Raw genomic sequence first — 19,499 nt, 5'->3', positions numbered from 1 at the left:
AGTGCAACTGTTTTGGCAGTGGTCTTTTTCAGATCTTTAATAAGGTCACTCTACGGAAAGATTCCACGCCTGAGACGGATTTGTAAAGCGCCACACTTTTAGAACTATGACAACAATGTAAGACTGACACATAGTTTGTAAGTCTTCAGTGATTGGAAGAGTAACACCCCCTGCTCAGACCTGGTGTTCCTACTGTTCAAGGTCCAAAGCTGCGGGAAGGAGAGACCCGGAGGCCAAAAGCACCGGTCACACACTGGCAGCTCTCAGAGTAACTCTCCTACCCAGCTGGGGTCAAGGACCCTCCATCACCCCGCCGAACAAAAGCAGAGAATACTACAACAGACCCTGGACAACATGGCAGAGACACAATGGGAGACTGGAAACACCCCCCATCACATACACACACAGCCACCACTCCATCCCCTCCTTATTAAGGAACTCTCAAGCAAAGGCAAGGATTAGCGCACTGGATCCGATCCAAACGGACCCAAACTGCACTGCCTTGGGAATGCAGTATTCGCATATACAAGAGCAATCATCCCATTAATCTTCATATTATAAAAACATTTCTTGCTGTTTTAAAACACTTCACTTAAGATAATGGAGTACAGAGGAAAAGCTAATTAATAATGAAATAGAGTATTATTTGATCAAATACTCCCACAATCAAGGATGTTATGATTTTAAAAATTATTTCACACCCATGTAGCCATTTTAATACTTTAATAAGCCGTTGTTGATTTCCCCACAATGTTTACAGTATATATATTATAAATATGTTTAAATTAAATAAAATTTTTCTGGTCACAACACAGAAACACTGGCTCAAGTTTGGGGGTGGGTTTATCTGATTGTCTGGCAAATTTGCTGATGGGGAGTGATTTGGAAACCTGTTTGAAAACAGACACCTTTTGTAATATAATTCCATTTGGTGACACCATTAAATACAGACACACAGAAAAGAAAAAAAAATAATAATATATATATATATATATATATATATATATATATAGGGGCCTATATATTATTGCTGTCAAATCAATTAATCTCGATTAATTGCATCCAAAATAAAAGTATATATACATTTAAGAAATATTTACATGAATAAACATATTTACATATGATTTATATTATACATATATATTACATATATTTCTTAAATATATACATGTATGTGTGTGTATTTATATATACATATAAATATACACAGTACAGACGTTTTATTTTGGATGCGATTAATTGCGATTAATCGATTTGACATTACTTGTATATCTTAAAACGATAAAGTCATAGTCAGAAATGACTGTCTTTATTTTATTTAGAAAAGAAGGACATTTTTAATTTATGTTATGTTTATGAAGATGTTATATTTATAAAACACACACACACACCAACACATGAACGACTAACCTTTCTAAACCTTTCTAAAGAGAGAGTAATTTCCGACTATGACTTAATCTTTGTTTGAGATTGCTGGCATTGTTGAATGAACTCACAGTGTTGATGGCAAATAAACTTTCCCTTGCCATTATCCAAAAGAGATAAAGAAAGTTTAGTGACCGTGAAACCAAGGCTAACGTTGACCCACAACGGGCTGAAACTCTGACAACAATGAGCTCTTTTCACCAACCCTGTGAGGTCTCACTCTTACCTTTGGTGTTAAAAGCTTCCTTGAGGTGGAGCAGCGCATCTGCAAACCTCCGCACATCACTGACCAGCTGCATAATGCAGTCAGGATCGGCACCTGCCATGTCCATGCAGTCCGACCCCGAGCTGACAGAGCTCAGAGAGCCGCTCTTCGCCGATCGGCCCAAACCCCACGACCCTGAGCCCGAAGAAAGGGGGAAAAAGTGGGAGTTGGGAAGCCGTACCATTCCCAGCGATCGCTTGTTCAGTCCTCCACTGCTTTGCTGCAGCATCCCGGCAGCAAACATCCCAGCTGCAGCCAGTTTGAACGGATCCCAGTGCAACGTTCCCTGGAGACTCTCAGATTCCAAGAGTTTCCTCACCACTGACAGTTGGTACTGTGTGCACAATGGAGTCAACGTATGTTAAACCCCTAATGTTTAAAGACAAGAACACTTCTATTTGCTAGACTTTACCGCACATACACACAGGGGAAATTTAAGCTGTGCTCTAATAGGGATGTCTTACACACCAAATTGGTTTAGCCTTCACTGAGCCTCAATGGTCATTTACATCTCAAATAAAGAAAGATACAAACAGACTTAAAGTGATATGGTCGGATATACTTTGAGATGGGGATATTAGTTACAAGCACACCAGGAATTTCAAAGGCATAATTTGACTGTGACCTGAGGCTTAGGGAATCTTGGGGAAAGTTTTCATTTCACTTCAAGCACGCAGGAAAAGAGATGAGAAAGCTCAAAGCTCAAAATTTATTGTTTCACATATAAGACTTGTGTTCTTTATAAAGTGCTCTTTTCATAACTTAAAAATGCAGGTAAAAACAATCCTAGTGTATTTACTTTGCTCAAGATAAAATGCTTTGAGGAAACCAAACTAACCTCACAGACAGAAGATGAAGTAACATCTCACTTTATCTTTGTTTGGGATTTCTGTCATTTCCGAAAGAACTCACACTGTGGATTGTAAATAACGTTGTTCCATGCTGTTATTCATAAGAAAAGAGAAATAAAAACAAGGTAAGAACAAGTTAGAATTCCAAACATCTAATTTTCCACCAAACCACAAGATCAGCCAAGCAATAACAAGTCATTCTTAAAGTCCAATATCAAAAGCATTCCTAATCATATAAATAAAGTTAAAACTTTACAGAAAGTCATTTACCCAGCCATTTTCATTCTACAAATAAAATATTATTTTTAAAAAATAATAATAATAAGGTGTTCTGCTTTGCATTTTTTTCCCTAACATCATACTAGTGCATACTTGGTGTTTATGTGAACACCTTAATGTTTCTGTCATTACCATCACACAAATTATTTAAGAGAACAACTGAATTTCTCCAAAAAAAGGATTCTGTTGGGTTATGATGGAAAATAAAGTAACAGAGGAGCAGAATGACAATTTAAAATTCAGAAATACAGTAAGATTGTTACATTAGTTGCTTCATGTCATTTCCACACAGGTCACTATTTGAGGATTTTAATTTAGAAACAATTCATTTATCTTTTGGGAAATATTAATTAAATTATTTTTAGAGAATATGAATTGACTTATATGTAATTTCTTGTGTTGAAAAAAAAAATCCAAAGCTTCTTCTCCAAAAACTGCAAGATACAGATTGCAGAATGACAAATCAACCCCACCACAATTTGTACCGAAATTCACCTCTCAAGTGCCTCTAACTGAAGAACCACTGAAATGTACATCCCATGGTCTACCTTAACTTGAATTAAGTGAAATAATGACGCAACGAAACAATAAAACAATCACATCACACGAATAAATTCTAACATATACTGAACACAATGTCAAATGGTACATATTAAGTCCACTCCCAAATAAAACAACATTTCTTAAGTTACTTAGGCGTAAATCTGTACATCTGTGGAACTTTTTCTGTGATGCTGTTAATGCGACATCGCGCACCACAATTTCTATTTAAAATACGCAGTGAAGTAAATCCGAAGTAGTTATTCAAACCTGTTTAATCAAAATCCCACCAACTATGCAATTCATTTATACATCAAATATGAAATGTCAAAATGCATACTTACTTGAGGAGCATATCTCGCTCATTGCATAGAGATGCATGTACACCCGAAACCATAATATTTCCGAAATACCGTTAAATTCCCGGATCTGCTCTATCGTTTCTATCCCGTAAACCGAAATAATGCTGTCTAAAGTGAGCTTCAAATTCCGCTTTGCTTCGCCCCACCCTCTAGCGGCAATCTAACTCCTGATTGGCCCCGATGGGAAGAGAGGCGGGGCCTCCGTCTCCACCCACTAACAACAGGTGTACGTGCGCTATGGATGATGTATTGATATACACGGCATCTATTATTTTAGAATATATAAAATTATGCCTTAAAATGATTTTTCCTGAATTTACTGGTTATATCGCGAATCATTAGGAAACTTAAAATCGCTGCTCAATATTAGTAATTGAAGGGAAGGCTGATTTGGAAAGGGATTTGATCCATCTAGTGGCTGCTTTTTAGAGTTATGTTCAAGGATGCAACTAAATATTAGTATACAGCAGACCAGCAGACACAAAGCAAGATTTATATCTTTAAAAATAAATTAATTTTAGTTAGAGTTTTAGTAATTTTGTGTATTTTTGTATACACACACACACACACACACAATGTCTATTCAGTTTTTATAGGTTACACACACACACACACACACACACACACACACACACACAACACCCACACCCCCCATCACACACACACAATGTCTATTCAGTTTTTATAGGTTTATTTATTATTATTATTTTTTTTTTTTTAGTTTAGTTTAGTTTTTATTTAGATTTGGCTATTTTAGTATAACACCACATTTTTATATTTTATTTTTGTTAATGTTTATATTATTTCAAGTAATGAAAATATTTTTATGGTTTTAGTTAACAGTAGTTAAAAAAAAAAGACAATTTGCATAATCAACCACACTATAAAAAAAAAAAAAACAGAAGCAATGCAGGAGAAAGTTTTAATGTTTTTTTCCTGGCAAAAGTATAATCATACTCCCTTATTTATAGTCAATACAGTAACTCTAATAGCACATTGTGGTGGTGGTTTACATAAAGCAGCACACATCATATCCAGTCAACCAGTCAATCCGGCCCGACAGCCAGTTTCACAGAACATGAAAACATGGACTTTACAATATATAAACTTTTATGCATCAGTAAACCCATTAAACCCCTTATAGATGTAGTATAGATGCCAGCTAATTCAAAGTATGTGGCAGAGCAATGCTGAGCCATTCCGAATGATATATCTTCTACCTCTGAGGAAAATATTGGCATTCACCACCTTCCTACTTTAGAGCTAATGATCCGTCAGGCCTGACAGCATTCATGCAACAGCAATGAATCATGCAGAAAACAGACTGTTGCATAACCAAGGTGGAAAAAAACAGCATATTCTATAACATCAGAGAATTTCAGGAAATCTTAACTTTTTTTTGAGTGTTAAGAATAAATTACATCATTGGTCCTTGCCATTTCAAGCCACTAAATGACTCTGAGGGTTTAAGTTAATAATTAATAATAGGTCATTTAGGATAATTGTAAATCCCAGCTGCTATTTTTCTGAGAAACAGACTGAAGGCATGTATTTCATAAACCATGAATGTGATCTTTTTCTCCTTTTTCTATTAACAAAATAATGAGCTTTATTAGTTTTACATGAGTTAAACATTAAATAAGCAATAATCAGCAATGGCTAGAGTTAGTTTTAAAAAAAGAATGCACACTTTAAATATTTAATAATAATTTTAAGTATATTATGTGTCAAAAAAATTTTTATTTATATTATAAATATTTTGATAATAGTATAACTGTGTTTATTTTACTTATTGAATTATAGAATAAACGGCGCTCTCTAGTGGTCTTTTCTGTGACGTCGCATTTATCCCTCCCTTGCATACGTAATCAAGTCAATTGCGAGGTCCTTAAAGAAGTGTATAATATGAAATATGAACGGTAGACTCATTTCCGCGAATCGGTTCTTTTAAGCAACTCATTTCAAAGAACAGTTTTTTTTTATTATTATTAATTTGAACATAACGTCATAGTCAAGCAATATCATTTAACGTCTTACAATCATTTTTACATGGCATTTTATTTGAAATTTTTCTGCTAACGTTTTTCTTTTTTTGGTTTACCTTTAATTTACCTTCAGATCCATTGGTCAAATCCTCGGTTCACTCTAAATGGTTCACTCATCGGTCCTCACTACGAGTCGAACGTGTTCAAAGGAGTCAATTCAACGAGCTCATTGAGACTCTAGAAGCGCTCGCGCCAATGCGAACGAATCATTCAGACCGGTTTTGTGGACCAGTTCAATCAATTCACTGATCCGATTCATGAAAGAATGATTCCTTCACGAATCATCATTAATGTGAAACAGAAACAGAAAGAGTAGCACGTTTACAGCTTTACAACGTGTTAAATACGATATGTGGATAATGATAATTAATTTATAAAGACATTTAATTGAACGATATATTTTCGTACAATCTATTCTGATTATTGAGCTCGGATTTGTTGACCGCGCGCCGTCCAGGACCTTTACAATAGTCACATAGCTTAGATTTTGATCCATTTGGCCGCAACTGCAATAACACCGGGAGATGTGTCAGCTGAACGCGCTTCGCGGGACCGCGGTGGGGTTCTGACCCGCTGTGCGATCCGGCTGTGCGGTTGTAATAACGGTAGCTTTCAGCGGAGGAGTTTGACATGTCTGGCGCAGGGGTCGGTGGAGGGGCGCAGTCTGCGGGGCTGGGCGCTGCCGCCGCGGGCTGCTGCTCCTCCTCGTCGGGCGCCGGTTCTGCCGCATTATTTGGCGGTGTGTCGGGCATCGCGGGTCGGTTACCCAGCCGAGTTCTCGAGCATATGTTCTCCTATCTGGAGCTGGCGGATCTCATGAACTGCTCGCTCGTTTGCTGGCACTGGTACAACTGTCTGGCGGATGAAAACAGCGAGGTGTGGCGGAGTCTGTGCGCCCGCCTGCTCAGCGAAGAAGCGCTGCGCTCTGATATCCTCTGCAACCTGGCTTCATACAAAGCAAAAGTAAGATTGTTAAAATTAATGTTTAATATGATATCAATTTAATTAATATGATTTACGATGCAGTACTTACAATCATGCATCGTGCCAATGTGCATTTTCTAATTTTAAAATAGACTAGATTTTGCTCACCGCATAAAACTGTGGTATTATGTGCTTTTATGTTTCGAATAATAAACATAACACATTTAATGTTTTTAATGTCTGTATTTTTGAATACAGTTATGTCAGTAGGTGACCGTCAGAACAGTGCTAATGGTCTCCAATGTATGACGTCAGTTGTAAATATTGGACCAAATACAGTAACATCAGTAGCTTGCCTGCAATCTATAAACACAAAGCTGCAGAAAATTGGTAATTTCCATATAAATGACTGAATTATTAAAATCCTGTATTGACTGTTCGTGTCAAAGCTAAAGATTTCTCATCACACTTACAAAAAGTACCATGGTATTACCCTGTTTTCTTGGACATTTATCATGGTGTGTGACGTGTATCATGGTACTGCTGAATATGTTTAATAATTTATTTACCTATTTTTAAGTTATTTTACCCTGTTCTTTACACTATAATTGATGCTGATATTGCATGAAACAAAATAAATAAATAAATAAACCATGGTATTACCATGCTTTTTTTCAACATATGTCATGTATATGTGTGTATGAGTGCATTTTCATTAGTTTATTGGCAACCTTGAATGTAGTCAGTTCTTTAATGAGTTGTATGTACAAAAAAAAAAAAAAAAAACTGAAAATTGTCAATGTATTGGAAATAAATCTGTTATTTGAATTTCAGTTTGAATTTTTCAATTTGTTTAAAATATTGTGGAACTATCATCGTAAACCCATTATTGTGTATCATATTGAATCGTGAGCTGAGTGTATCGTTACACGATATATATAGAGAGTGTGGTATCATAGAATTACCATCTCATTCCAGATAAAATGTTATTGGACATAAGTTTGGAGTAACTTTGATTTTCTTCTGTCCTCAGCTGAAGTCCTTCCAGCACGCTCTGAGCTCCCATGACTGCTCTAGAAATGTATATATCAAGAAAAACGGGTTTACTCTGCACCGCAACCCCATCGCCCAAAGCACCGATGGTGCCCGTGGGAAGATTGGCTTCTCGGAGGGCCGGCACGCCTGGGAGATCTGGTGGGAAGGTCCTCTTGGCACGGTGGCGGTGATCGGCATCGCAACCAAGAGGGCTCCCATGCAATGCCAGGGCTATGTGGCGCTTCTAGGCAGCGATGACCAGAGCTGGGGATGGAATCTAGTAGACAATAACCTGCTTCACAATGGAGAGGTCAACGGCAACTTCCCCCAGTGCAACAATGCACCAAAATACCAGGTAGCAGAGCCAGAGAGTCTAAAATATAAAAATTAAATGTGCCATTCCAAAGGATAGTTCACCTTAAAATTCTGTCATCATGTACTCACCCTCATGTCATTTCTTCTGTAAAACACAAAAGAGAATGCTTTAGGTTTGTTACCATGTTTGATATAGTTGTAAGGTGCATCCCAATATGCATATTTATGCACTATTCTATAAATAGTGTAATTGAAAGTGATGTGACATACAGCCAAGTATGGTGACCCATACTCAGAATTCGTGCTCTGCATTTAACCCATCCAAAGTGCACACACACAGCAGTGAACACACACACACCGTGAACACACACCCGGAGCAGTGGGCAGCCATTTATGCTGCGGCACCCGGGGAGCAGTTGGGGGTTCGGTGCCTTGCTCAAGGGCACCTCAGTCGTGGTATTGCTGGCCCGAGACTCGAACCCACAACCTTAGGGAACCTTTGTTCATACCGAAAGTTCCAAAAAGAAAAAGTGCATTTCAAATACGCTGATGATGCACTTGAATAACTGAAAAGAGTACGTGTGAAAGGTTGGACACTCAGATGCTCGATGATAAAATTTCCTTATAAATCCATACACTATAGATGTTTTGATTTTATTTGAAATTAAAAAAAAGGCTTACAATTCTGTTTATTATTTAAAGTAACTTAAAATATACCAGGCAAGTCATATGAATGAGTTTAACGCTACCTTTATGTCCTTTTTAGTATTATTTTCATCCTAAGAAGGACAAAAACAGCTGAAACGTTCTATAAACATTCAAACATTATTGTGTTTCACAGAAGAAAGCAAACTATGAGTGGAATGATGTCAGACTTGTAATTTTTAGGTGAAATATTAGTTTACAGAGATTTAAGAATTCTGTCATTATTATTTTCTCACTCTCATTTTCTAAACCTGTTATTTTTCCTGTTATCTTTTCTGTGAAAATGAGATATTTAGAATCATTTTTATACAGCATTCTTTGTGCAGTCCATACAACAACATTTATAGCGACCACAGATGTCAAGCTCCAAAAATGGAAAAAAACACCATAAAAGCAGTCGTAATATGACTCATGCACTATATTCCACGTCTTTGAAAGCTGCTTTTTAACTTTATGTGAGAAACTGGCCTAAACATTATTTATTCGCTGAGAATCTCTGGCAGAGCTCTAGTCTGAAATTTCAAATTGTTGTTTGCACAAAGGTACTGTGTATATAAAGGCTAGAATAAACTACACAACTTTTAAAATCGTAGTGAACGTAATAACTTTGTAAAAGGTTACAGAGACAAACTGGCCATACACAAAATGAATGAGGATCTCACATAAATTTTTTGTGACTTTTCAAGTCATTCCTAAAACAACAAACCCGCACAGATAAATGAAAATAAGGTGTTCTAAAAATCAACTCAAAATATTAAATCATGTTTGAAAGATGTCTGAAGCTAACAGTTTGAAGTCTGTTCCTATCATACCCTGTGAGATTTTCTGTGAAATATGTCAATTCCAACTGCTAGGTGCAGTCGTGGCCTATTGGTTAAAGAGTCGGATTTGTAACCCAAAGGTCATGGGTTCGAGTCTCGGTACTGGCAGGGTTGTAGTTGGGGGGAATGAGCTGCCAACTGCTTCGGGTGTGTGTGTTTTTTCACTACTTACTGCTGTGTGTGTGCACTTGGATGGGTTAAATGCAGAGCACAAATTAACAAAATCTCCTTTTCTCACCTCCTTTTGATGGAAAAAATACTAGCATTTAAGTTTTGAACAACAGGAGGGAGAGTAAATGATGAAGTTTTTCTTAAAAAAGATGCATCTATAATATGCTTGTATTTGTTTTCCAGATCGGGGAGAGAATACGTGTAATCCTAGACATGGATGATAAGACACTAGCCTTTGAACGAGGTTTTGAGTTCCTTGGAGTGGCGTTCCGAGGGCTGCCCAAAACATGCCTGTTTCCAGCTGTGTCAGCCGTCTATGGGAACACTGAAGTGACTATGGTGTATCTGGGAAGACCCCTGGATGGATAAGTATTAGAACTATTAGAAGCGGAGAGCTTCACGACAACTGCTGTTTGACATACATAAGACTCTTGGCTTTTCACATCTTGAGTAAAAAAAATTGGGAAATAGGTGGTTGGTGGCGGGCTTGTTGATGATGAGGATGTCCAACACACATCTGCGGATTTCAGTTGAACATCTGTTTGCTTTTAATCCTTTTTTGAAGACCTGGGACATTTTTTTTTAACCTGGTTTTAATCTAATTTATGAAAATGCACAGGGAGCAGCTGTTCTATTTTATGAATTGTTAAGCCAAACTAGAAGAGACAAGTGGCAAATTTTTCTAATTCATTATAACCATTTTGTAACACAACATATGGAATGAGAAGCTACTGTATGAGTCCTGTAAAGGATGGCTCAAGTTTTCACACACAGAAACAAATTTATGTGACATGAAGTAAACATGCCAAAATGATGTACTGATATCTTACAATTGTTTTTTTTTTTCCAGAGCAGTTATCTGCATGCAGTATACCAGTCTCTTCCTCTGTTTTTTATTATTATTTTTAAGGACAGGCAAAGGTAGTATGTTATTATTCCGTTTGTTACTGTACATCTCAACTGTGATGTAGAAGTATATAGTATTTATTTATTGAGGTCTATCTTTGCTATAACTGAGGTTATGGAGATTACAAATAAACTCTAAATTGTGCCAGACTGTGGACGTATTTCAGCCTGTTCTATTGTTGCCCTTAATGTGGATTAATTCAATCTGTTGATATAATAGTCTATCATGTAGGAATTCATGAAAAGCCCATAGTTGTTCTTGTTTCACCACAAGATGGCATCCGTCATCTTGAGTTCCTCCACAAGGCAAAACAATCAGCCTTTTTCTTTAAGTGTTCATTCTGTGCACTGCAGTTTATCTAAAAATAGCAGGAAAGGACAATTACTTCATTTAGATGACTTAAAATGATTTAAAATAAGACAAATGATACTTCGCATTTTAATTCTCCCCCTTAACAACTTAACTTTTTTTTCTTTTCTTTTCTTTTTTTTTTCACTGTCTTGGAAAATCTGAATATATAAAGTAGTCTAATTATAAAGTTGAGACCTGGAAAAGCACTGCAAATTAATAAAATCTTAATAAAAAGTCCATGGGCATTTTTACAACTTTTGTGAATATACATTTTCCTAATCATGCCAAATTGTAAAAGATTTCATCAGGTGGAAATTGTGAGTAAAAAAAAATTTTAAAAATTCTTATCCCGTAAATCATGAATAACTGGACAAATCATTCGCCCTTCAAATATTGTTGTGGACAACGTGGGGGCCATATTAGAACTGCTGTCATAGAGACTTTACTGACCACTAGAGCCTGGTGTCAAATCCTGCTCCTGAAGGACCACTGCACTGTGCTGCAGTTTTGTTCCAACCCCAACTGAACACACCTGAACCAATTAATCAAGGTCTTACTAGGGGTGGCCAAGTCCTGGAGAGCCACACCCCTTGCGGTCTTTGCACTTGACCACTTGACTACTTATATGACATATTTCCTGTATTTCCTAAGTGTTCAAGTGAGCATGAAGACCAAAAGTGTGTGTAGAACTTTTCATTACCTGATAGGACACACTTATAGTGTTGTAAAAATGTGTTTACAGAGCTTTATTTTTATTTTCAATACTATGCATTTTAAAATCAACTTCTAAATGTCTGTTCAGTAGTCCCTATAACAGATAATAAAATTTAATTCTGTGGTGCTTCTAATTAAATGATAACAAGGATATTGTACAAAATAATGATCACCACTATTCAATTGCAGCAATAAAATGTGCAACTCTTTGCTTTACTACCAAATTGTATGTAGCTGATATCTAATTATTAATAATATTTAATATAGGCTACACTGGAAAGGTTTCTGTGACCTCTCTCGAGATCTCTGCAAAAACTCTCATGATTTATTTCCACAACATGATGCATGATGGGATATTCTAAGCCTCGAATAGCGCTCCGGATCGGTATTAGTGTGGATTCAGCGCACGCAAGCACCACCAAACATCCAAATTTTTAAGACCTGGGACAGCACTCCAAACTCACTTCCCACCCAATCAATCCAAACAAGCCAACACAACAAGCCAAGACCGCAAGTGTGGGTATTTGGACAAGGGGACAGTCCCGCAGACTTTAGCTCCCACTCTAATCAAACACACCTGAAAAAGCTAATCAAGGTCTAAGGGTTACTAAAAATCAGCAGGCAGGTGAGTTTTATCAAGGTTAGAGCAAAACTCTGCAGGACTGTGGCTCTCCAGAACCTATGTTAGCCACCAGGCATACTAGAAACTTCCAGGCAGGTGTGTTGAAGTAAGCTGGAGCTAAACTTTGCAGGACAGAGGCCCCCTAGGACAGAGTCTGGACACCCCTGACCTAGAAACACCCTAGCTACTGCATAGACACTGAAAGTTAACACACCTTAGCAACTGCATAGCAATACACTAAAATGACCAAACACAAGGGCACCGCAACACACTACAACCCAGATAGCATGCATATGCCTGCAAGATGTCTGTTAAAGATCTCTTAATCTGGAAAGCATCTGCTGTGTACAAACATCTGATAGACATCTTTAAGATGTCAGTTTTACATACATTCTAAATCCTAAACATCTTACAAACATCTAAACGTCTATTTGACATCTTATAGGAAATGTCTTATAGAGGCATTGCAGATGAGCAAACACTCTAAAAAAAACATGTCTTGTAGAAGTCAAATAGATGTCTCAGTGATGTATGTGTGCTAGCAATAGCCTAGCAACTGCTTAGCAAACACTAGCCATGGTCTGGGAACCACACAAGTCTTGCAGGAGTAAGCACGAATGTGATTATTTTTAGCACTTCAGATGTCTTATTTATGTGAAACTAAGGTTTTAGTACATGGATGCAGCACCTTTAAACAGGTCACGCTTGATTGGACTCAGAAGCCTTAAACTACCTAAATCTTGTCAAAAAAAATTTTGTTTGTTTTTTTTTTTTTTAATTTTTTTTTTTTTTTTTTTTGCTGTGCAATGTAGGCTACTGAAGGGAAATTAAAATGGGTTGCGGTGAGATACATTACTGTCATGAAAATAACTGCGCGTGCAAAAAAACGGGATCGCTTTTAGGCGGATGGCTGTCAGCAGACGAAGCAGTGTGGCATGCGCGAACGTTTTCACAAGTTTTCACTTTTAGCACTTGTTGTGAGAAGAATGTGACGGTTTCAACGAGCAGAAGTGATGGGCCTGCATCTTTCTAGCAGGAAGGGTGTGAGCTCTTGGTGGTTTCCTCTTGAGTAGTATCTGATGAGTGAAACCAGTAGTGGGTGCTTTGGGTGTGTTCACTTGGTAGGTTTGTGGTCTACTGAACAACACAAAAATAAGGTCGAAATGTTTGTGCAACATACACTTCTACAGGTGCTTTTTGCACCTCCACGCACGACGGTTATCACGTCAATAATTTTCCTCATGGTTTTTTATGTAAGAACCATTAAACGTCCTTCATGCTCTTTTCTCCTGCTCCTTTAGCCCACTGAAACCGAAATACTTTTGCTGTTGTGGGAAGTGGTCGATGTTTACATATATAACGTGCATATTTCTGACCCTGCGCGCGCGTGCGTGCATGTTGTGTGTGTGTGTGTGTGTGTGTGTTTGTGTGAAATGTATGATCTTGGCTGCCTTCATGTGACTGCGTTTCCGTTGCTTGCTTGCTTCCGCAATTACTAAAGACATTGCAGAGATGCAGATGTCAAGCACTTTGCATCTTCGGAGAGACCAAGCCAACAGATCTTCCCCGCAAACCGATGTAATGGTCTTCTGTGAACTTCACAGAGGAGCGGAGGGCGCGATCCTGGCCACTGGGGTAAGTGTGCACGGTATACGCACGTGAGACTGTGTGTAAATGTGAAACGGCCAGGGTGAATGTTTAAGTGCATATTGTCTTTTGGTTTATCTTTGATTTAGTAGGACTTTCAGTACACTCATTACAGGGATAGTCACCTGCCGTATCTTACTCAAAGGCGCAATATTATCAATTTTTGTGGTGACACAGATCTCTTAAAACTTTTCACAATAATATTTCTTACCACCTATGAATAAAATGGACCAAAAAAAAGTATATGGACTTGTAGGTCACACTGAAAAGGTCAAAAAAAAAATTGATAAAATGTCAAACCAACTGGCATCAACAAACAAATTACATTTTTAGATCTCTCAAATGATGACCTTTTAGATTTTTAAGAATGAACTTCAGTTATGTACAGTATATACAGTTTTTATATTTAAAATTGATCTTTAAAAGTGATTATTTTATTATTATTATTTATTTAAAGTAATATGTCTTCAATTAAACTTGAAGTGTTTCTTTATTTTGAATAAATGCCATTTGGTTTGGTATTTTGGTAATGCATTGACATTAATATGTTTTTAAGTTTGATCTAAAGGTCCAAATGTTTTTAGGGCCAGTGTATATTGATTAATGACTGTGACAAAATGTGTGCATTTTGTCAATCTGATTTATAACCTGTAACACAGTTGGCTGGAGTAGATTGATGTTAGCTGCAGCCACACATTTCCTCTGTCCCTGCCACACGTAGACCGCTAGGTGCCAAAGAATTTTCTGTTATGATATATACATTGAAAATGGAGTGTCTTCAAGGAAGAATTTTAGTGTCTAAAATATTTGAGATGCACTTTATATTACAGTGACTGTGTTAGTGTCAAATGCAACATCAATGTGCAATTTCAAGCGGATTCACAAAATAATATTTTAGGAACTTCAAAAATACTACTGTAAATACACCTTTACATTGACACTGTAAAGTGTTCATGTAATAGTGCATTTACATAAAGTATAAATAAAAAAGTATCTAAAAATATATTTTTAATAATTGTGGTCGTTTTATTACTTCATTACAGTGATCATGTTAAGATGCCGGTGTTTGATCGCTTGTGCATCGTGCTCTATCATGCAGTGGTGCCACTACTGGTGGTCCTGCTTTCAGCCTCAGGACATCCGCAGACCTTCCCCTGCAGGCTGGTATGTGAGAAATGGAAAGACTACAAATACATTTAGATGAACACTGATGCGCATGATAATTCTCTGGAAGGGAAATAAGAATATTCCTTTAACATATTACATAGTAGTTTTCAAATAGAAAATGTATTCAAAATGCTACATCTTAAAGTATGATGTTACAGTTGTTACCTTTACAAGCTATTAATTGTGGTGTAACCTGATGTATTCAAGTTGATTAAGTTATTTTTGACTTTGGGGAAAATAAACAGATGTTACCACATGAAGGACATTTTTAGGTTACTTGACTAAACATTTTTAACATGTATTGACTATTATGAATTCTAATCAAACCACAAGTGGGCTAAATTTGCTTGTTTGTCTATTTTTGATGTTCTCCGTGGGCTTAGCAAGTGAAAAAATTCAGTTGGGCCAACTGACCTGTTGTGGAAATGATTAAGCTCATTATGATACTATTTTGTTTTCCATTGTGTGGAAGAATAATCTAAATCAGTCTTTCCATCTCTTTTTTTTTTTTGTCTCTCTCCATGTCTCAAGATCCGAAGCACGGCTCTGTGCAACAGCTATCAGCTCTCTGCCATACCAGATCATTTACCACGGCAAATTGAGGAGATCTTCTTAGACAATAACCTTCTGTTAAATCTTCAAGATGGTTGTCTCTCCAGATATCATCTTCTACGGACAATCAGCTGTGCGAACAATCAGCTAATGGCGGTGGAAGAGAGCGTGTTCTCTGAGTCGTCTCTTTTAGAAAACCTCAATTTAGCCAATAACGAGCTTCACTATGGACACAAGCAAGTGGCCCAGTCCTTAAGCTCTCTGTCCCAAATAAAGACCCTTGATCTTTCAGGTAATGGCCTCTCGGAGGACATGGTGTCTCTGCTGGTACAGAATCTGTCCTCGCTTGAGTCTCTATACTTGTCCCGGAATGCCATGCTGAGGCTGGATGAGTCAACATTCAGAAACCTTCATCAGCTTAGGGAGCTGAACGTTGAGAGAAACTTGTTGTTTGAGATCGATGGAGCATTTGATCACATGAACAAGCTCCAAAGGTTGAACCTGGCCTTCAACTGTTTACCATGTTTGGTCAACTTTGAAATGACCCAACTGCTGGTCCTAAATGCCAGCCACAATTCAATTGAGTGGTTTATAACCAATCAAAATTTGACTGAGACCTTTCAGCTGGAAACGTTGGACCTGTCTGACAACCATTTGCTGTTCTTTCCATTCCTTCCAACAAAAAACCGAATAAGAACTTTATTGTTGTCCAATAATCGAGTTGGTTTTTACCAACACTTATCAAATTACACATCTTCAAACTGGAGCACTAGTGTTGAGTACTACAACTTGGGGCAAAATGTAAGCAGCATCACAGTAGAGCTCTGGAATGAGAACCTTCACGGTGATCTTTCATCAGTAGAGCTCCTGGACCTGAGTGAAAACAAGGTGAACTACTTCCCTCAGGGATTCATTCAACAGATGCCACATCTTTACTGGCTGAGGCTGAGAAGTAACTGTTTACAGTCCCTCGGGTTGACGTCTGAAGATCTACCAGTCACCCTCTATGAACTGGACGTTAGCCGAAACAGGTTAACTGAGCTGAAAGCAAGCCAACACTCCATTAGCGAGCTGAACAATCTCACGCATCTCAATCTGAGTTCAAATGACCTTCAGAACCTCCCAACTAGGATTTTTGCTAGTCTTCCAAAACTTGGCACACTAGATCTCAGTCACAACACTGTGGATGTGTGTTACTTGCCGAGTTCGTCAGGATGTGTTGTGTGGTCCAACATCGTTTCCCTAAAACAGCTCTATCTTGCCGGGTGTAGCATTCAGAACATCCCGTCTTCAGCGTTCAAGGGCACGCCACTAACCCATCTCGAACTTTCTAACAATCCGGACCTAAACCTCAAACAGGAATCTCTGGAAGGTCTCGCTAACACTTTGCAGCACTTGGGACTTGGAAATACTGGTCTTCAAGACTTTGACTTCTCTTTATACGGCCATTTGAAGAGTTTAAACATCTGTAGAAACTCACTACCAGAACTTCCTGAATCTCTAATAACATTAAAACTGGAGCTTCTGGACTTGAGGGATAACATGTTGACAACCATCCCGTCCCAACATGCTGGCATGTTAGCTCAAAGACTGCAGACTGTTTATATGAATGGAAATGCCTTCAACTGTTGCCATTTAGACTGGTACAGGACCTTCGGGGAGAATGAAGGCATCAGTATTGTAGATCTCTCAGAGATTACATGTTTGGACTTAAACCACAGGCGTCACAAGGTCATGCTTTTGGACGCCATCCACTGTGGTGGTTCCAGCAATGAGGAGTCTGTTGTTTGGTACATTCTTCTCTTTGCAACAGTCAGTGTTTCCATCATGGGTATATCCGTCATTTACATGCTCACCTTTAAGCCAAGAATGTTGCCTCGTGCTATTAAAAAGAGATGCTGGAGGCCGGTTCCTTATTGAGAAGCATGCTATTGTAAAACTAATGAATGAAGGGGCTAACATGTTAAATATGCTCTTAAAGGTTGCTACTTTCAGACAACTGGACATAACAGAAGAGAAATATGATATTAATGTGAAAGATTTAGGCCATATTGGTCTCTAAACATGAATGTATTTCATTTTATCCTTATTAAAATGCAGGAAAAGAGTTTGGCTGCTGGATGGTTTGATATTTACCTTTTAAAGAAAAGTTGCAATTATACTTTCAGTCATGATATTTTATATTTGCATTTATTCATTTGGCAAAAGCTTGATCCAAAGCAACTTGTAGTGCATTCAATATCCCATGTAACAAAGTTAGGTTGAAAGAACATTGTTTTAAAATATGTTTCTAAAATGTAGAAATGTCCAGTTTTCTTGTTTTGATTATAACGTTATTTAAAGGTAACAAAAATGTTTTAATTTTTTATTTTTTTTTACAAGTACAAATATCATCATAAGGACAATCTGAGAATGTTGAACTCAGAACGTTTTCTCTCAATGTTATGTGAACGTATATATAATATTAATAAAAGTTATTTGAATGTTCCATGTAAATTACTTCAAGAACATTTAGTCCTAACATTTATATAACTTTTAAAAAACGGTGAGAATGTTCCGTTAGCTGGGTTATTGGTACGTTTTATTGGTACACTATATGTGTTCCTTGGCAATCAAACTCATGAGCTTGTTCTTTAGTACTTGATGGCTTGAGCCAGAGCTTTTTATATTAAATATATTATTTCATTTATTTGATGAAACAAGTTTCCCAGTCAAATATTTATGTGTGATTTTAAATTTCAAATCGGCTGTAACCACCAAAGACATTGAGTGTGGCAGATCAAGGGCTTTTCATTGGCAGATTGTCAAACGTTTAAATTTGGTTACCCTGAATATTGAACATGTTATCACGTCCTTGTTTCAAATACATAATCCTTTCACAAACATGCCTCTAAAAGAGCCATACACGACTGCTGCTAAGAATTTAACACTTGTTATAGTCCTATTGATTGACGTGGATTTGATTTGGGGGTCAAATTCTAAAAGAGTGGTCTTTATATTATGGCGTTTTTATTATAGGCTATATCAGTCCCCCACTTGCATGAGTGCATGCAGGCTCTCAGAAGTTTGCAGAGCAGTCGCTAAAAGTAGCAAAGGAAGCATGAAATTTCCTGTTTTGCTAAGACCTGTAGCAACTGCCCAGCTCTCGGTATCATAGGGGGGTGGCGGTGGTGTGGTTTTGCTCCATGCCGGGTTCTCAGAGGCAGTTGTGGCAGGACGTAAAGGATTGCTATCATATTTATCTTTCGTCTGAAATATTGCTCAAGCGGTTCACAGTTATTTATGCGAATACGTTACAAAAAAAAAAACTTTAAAAGAATGAAATCATGTATATAGTCCTATATCAAATCAGTTATTTATTTTTTTAATTGTAACTAACTGTAATTTAATAATATGTGTGTGGTTGTGTGTATTAACAATAATTATTATATATTTGATTTAATATTGTATTTAATATTAATATTTAATTCTGAATAGTATCCTTACAAATGCATAATATACAACTGTAATATATGATTCTAAAGTACAAACAAAAGGTATGTATGTGGCCATGGCCACAGTGAGTATCCACATTGACCAATGCAAGGATTCGTTGTCAGACATCTCACTGCAAGGATCATCAAGGTTAGACCACCAAACCCAAACCACGCTGACTAGCACCTCAGCCTACATGGGATTTCTCACGACTCTGTGGCACAAAGTATGTGACAAGAAGACAAAAGGAAAGTTAAATATCTGTGAGACAGTGAGCATGGAAACCTGGCTGTGTGTCGAGTGTATGAGTGTGTTGTTTACACTGCA

General features: G+C 37.4%; 3 protein-coding genes across 5 annotated transcripts in view; 2 read left to right on the top strand and 1 right to left on the bottom strand.

Moving 5' to 3' along the window:
• LOC109047567 (rho GTPase-activating protein 29-like) overlaps positions 1-3,854 on the bottom strand; it is a 38,534-nt gene extending 34,680 nt beyond the window's left edge. The window contains exons 1-3 of the mRNA XM_042714533.1: positions 3,705-3,854; positions 2,529-2,632; positions 1,652-2,024 (exon numbers count right to left, since the gene is read on the bottom strand). Of these exons, the coding sequence (XP_042570467.1) occupies positions 1,652-1,934 (283 nt within the window). The 5' untranslated portion in view covers positions 1,935-2,024; positions 2,529-2,632; positions 3,705-3,854. The remainder of the gene's footprint in view (positions 1-1,651; positions 2,025-2,528; positions 2,633-3,704) is intronic.
• Positions 3,855-6,071: 2,217 nt separating this feature from the next.
• On the top strand, positions 6,072-10,794 carry LOC109047568 (F-box/SPRY domain-containing protein 1). Its single transcript, XM_042714532.1, has 3 exons — positions 6,072-6,730; positions 7,725-8,081; positions 9,922-10,794. Exons 1-3 carry the CDS (start codon positions 6,398-6,400, stop codon positions 10,105-10,107), a joined length of 876 nt encoding a protein of 291 aa, XP_042570466.1. The 5' UTR covers positions 6,072-6,397; the 3' UTR covers positions 10,108-10,794.
• A 1,439-nt stretch (positions 10,795-12,233) lies between these two features.
• Positions 12,234-18,197, top strand: LOC109082717 (transforming growth factor beta activator LRRC33-like). 3 transcript variants are annotated; one of them, XM_042714531.1, is made up of 4 exons: positions 12,234-12,428; positions 13,834-13,967; positions 15,023-15,143; positions 15,678-18,197. In XM_042714531.1, the coding sequence occupies exons 3-4, from the start codon at positions 15,036-15,038 to the stop codon at positions 17,616-17,618; spliced, it is 2,049 nt and encodes a 682-aa protein (XP_042570465.1). In that variant the 5' UTR covers positions 12,234-12,428; positions 13,834-13,967; positions 15,023-15,035; the 3' UTR covers positions 17,619-18,197. The 3 variants fall into 3 exon arrangements, with proteins under 3 accessions (XP_042570465.1, XP_042570464.1, XP_018953103.2); XM_042714530.1 differs by lacking the exon at positions 12,234-12,428 and adding an exon at positions 13,161-13,453; XM_019097558.2 differs by lacking the exon at positions 12,234-12,428 and having other exon boundaries at positions 13,733-13,967.
• The last annotated feature ends 1,302 nt before the right edge of the window (positions 18,198-19,499 follow it).

Source organism: Cyprinus carpio, chromosome A24 (genome assembly GCF_018340385.1).
Source record: "Cyprinus carpio isolate SPL01 chromosome A24, ASM1834038v1, whole genome shotgun sequence".
Classification (NCBI taxonomy): domain Eukaryota; kingdom Metazoa; phylum Chordata; class Actinopteri; order Cypriniformes; family Cyprinidae; genus Cyprinus; species Cyprinus carpio.
The sequence above is the reverse complement of the archived record's forward strand: the minus strand, read 5'-3'. Positions and strand labels throughout refer to the sequence as shown.

Bases quoted from the DNA above. Each gene is read 5' to 3' on its own strand.
- LOC109047568 (XM_042714532.1), top strand. From the start codon at position 6,398: ATGTCTGGCGCAGGGGTCGGTGGAGGGGCGCAGTCTGCGGGGCTGGGC. The intron at 6,731-7,724 runs GTAAGATTGTTA...TTCTGTCCTCAG, and splicing joins TGGCTTCATACAAAGCAAAA to CTGAAGTCCTTCCAGCACGC. The intron at 8,082-9,921 runs GTAGCAGAGCCA...TTTGTTTTCCAG, and splicing joins ACAATGCACCAAAATACCAG to ATCGGGGAGAGAATACGTGT.
- LOC109082717 (XM_042714531.1), top strand. From the start codon at position 15,036: ATGCCGGTGTTTGATCGCTTGTGCATCGTGCTCTATCATGCAGTGGTG. The intron at 15,144-15,677 runs GTATGTGAGAAA...CCATGTCTCAAG, and splicing joins AGACCTTCCCCTGCAGGCTG to ATCCGAAGCACGGCTCTGTG.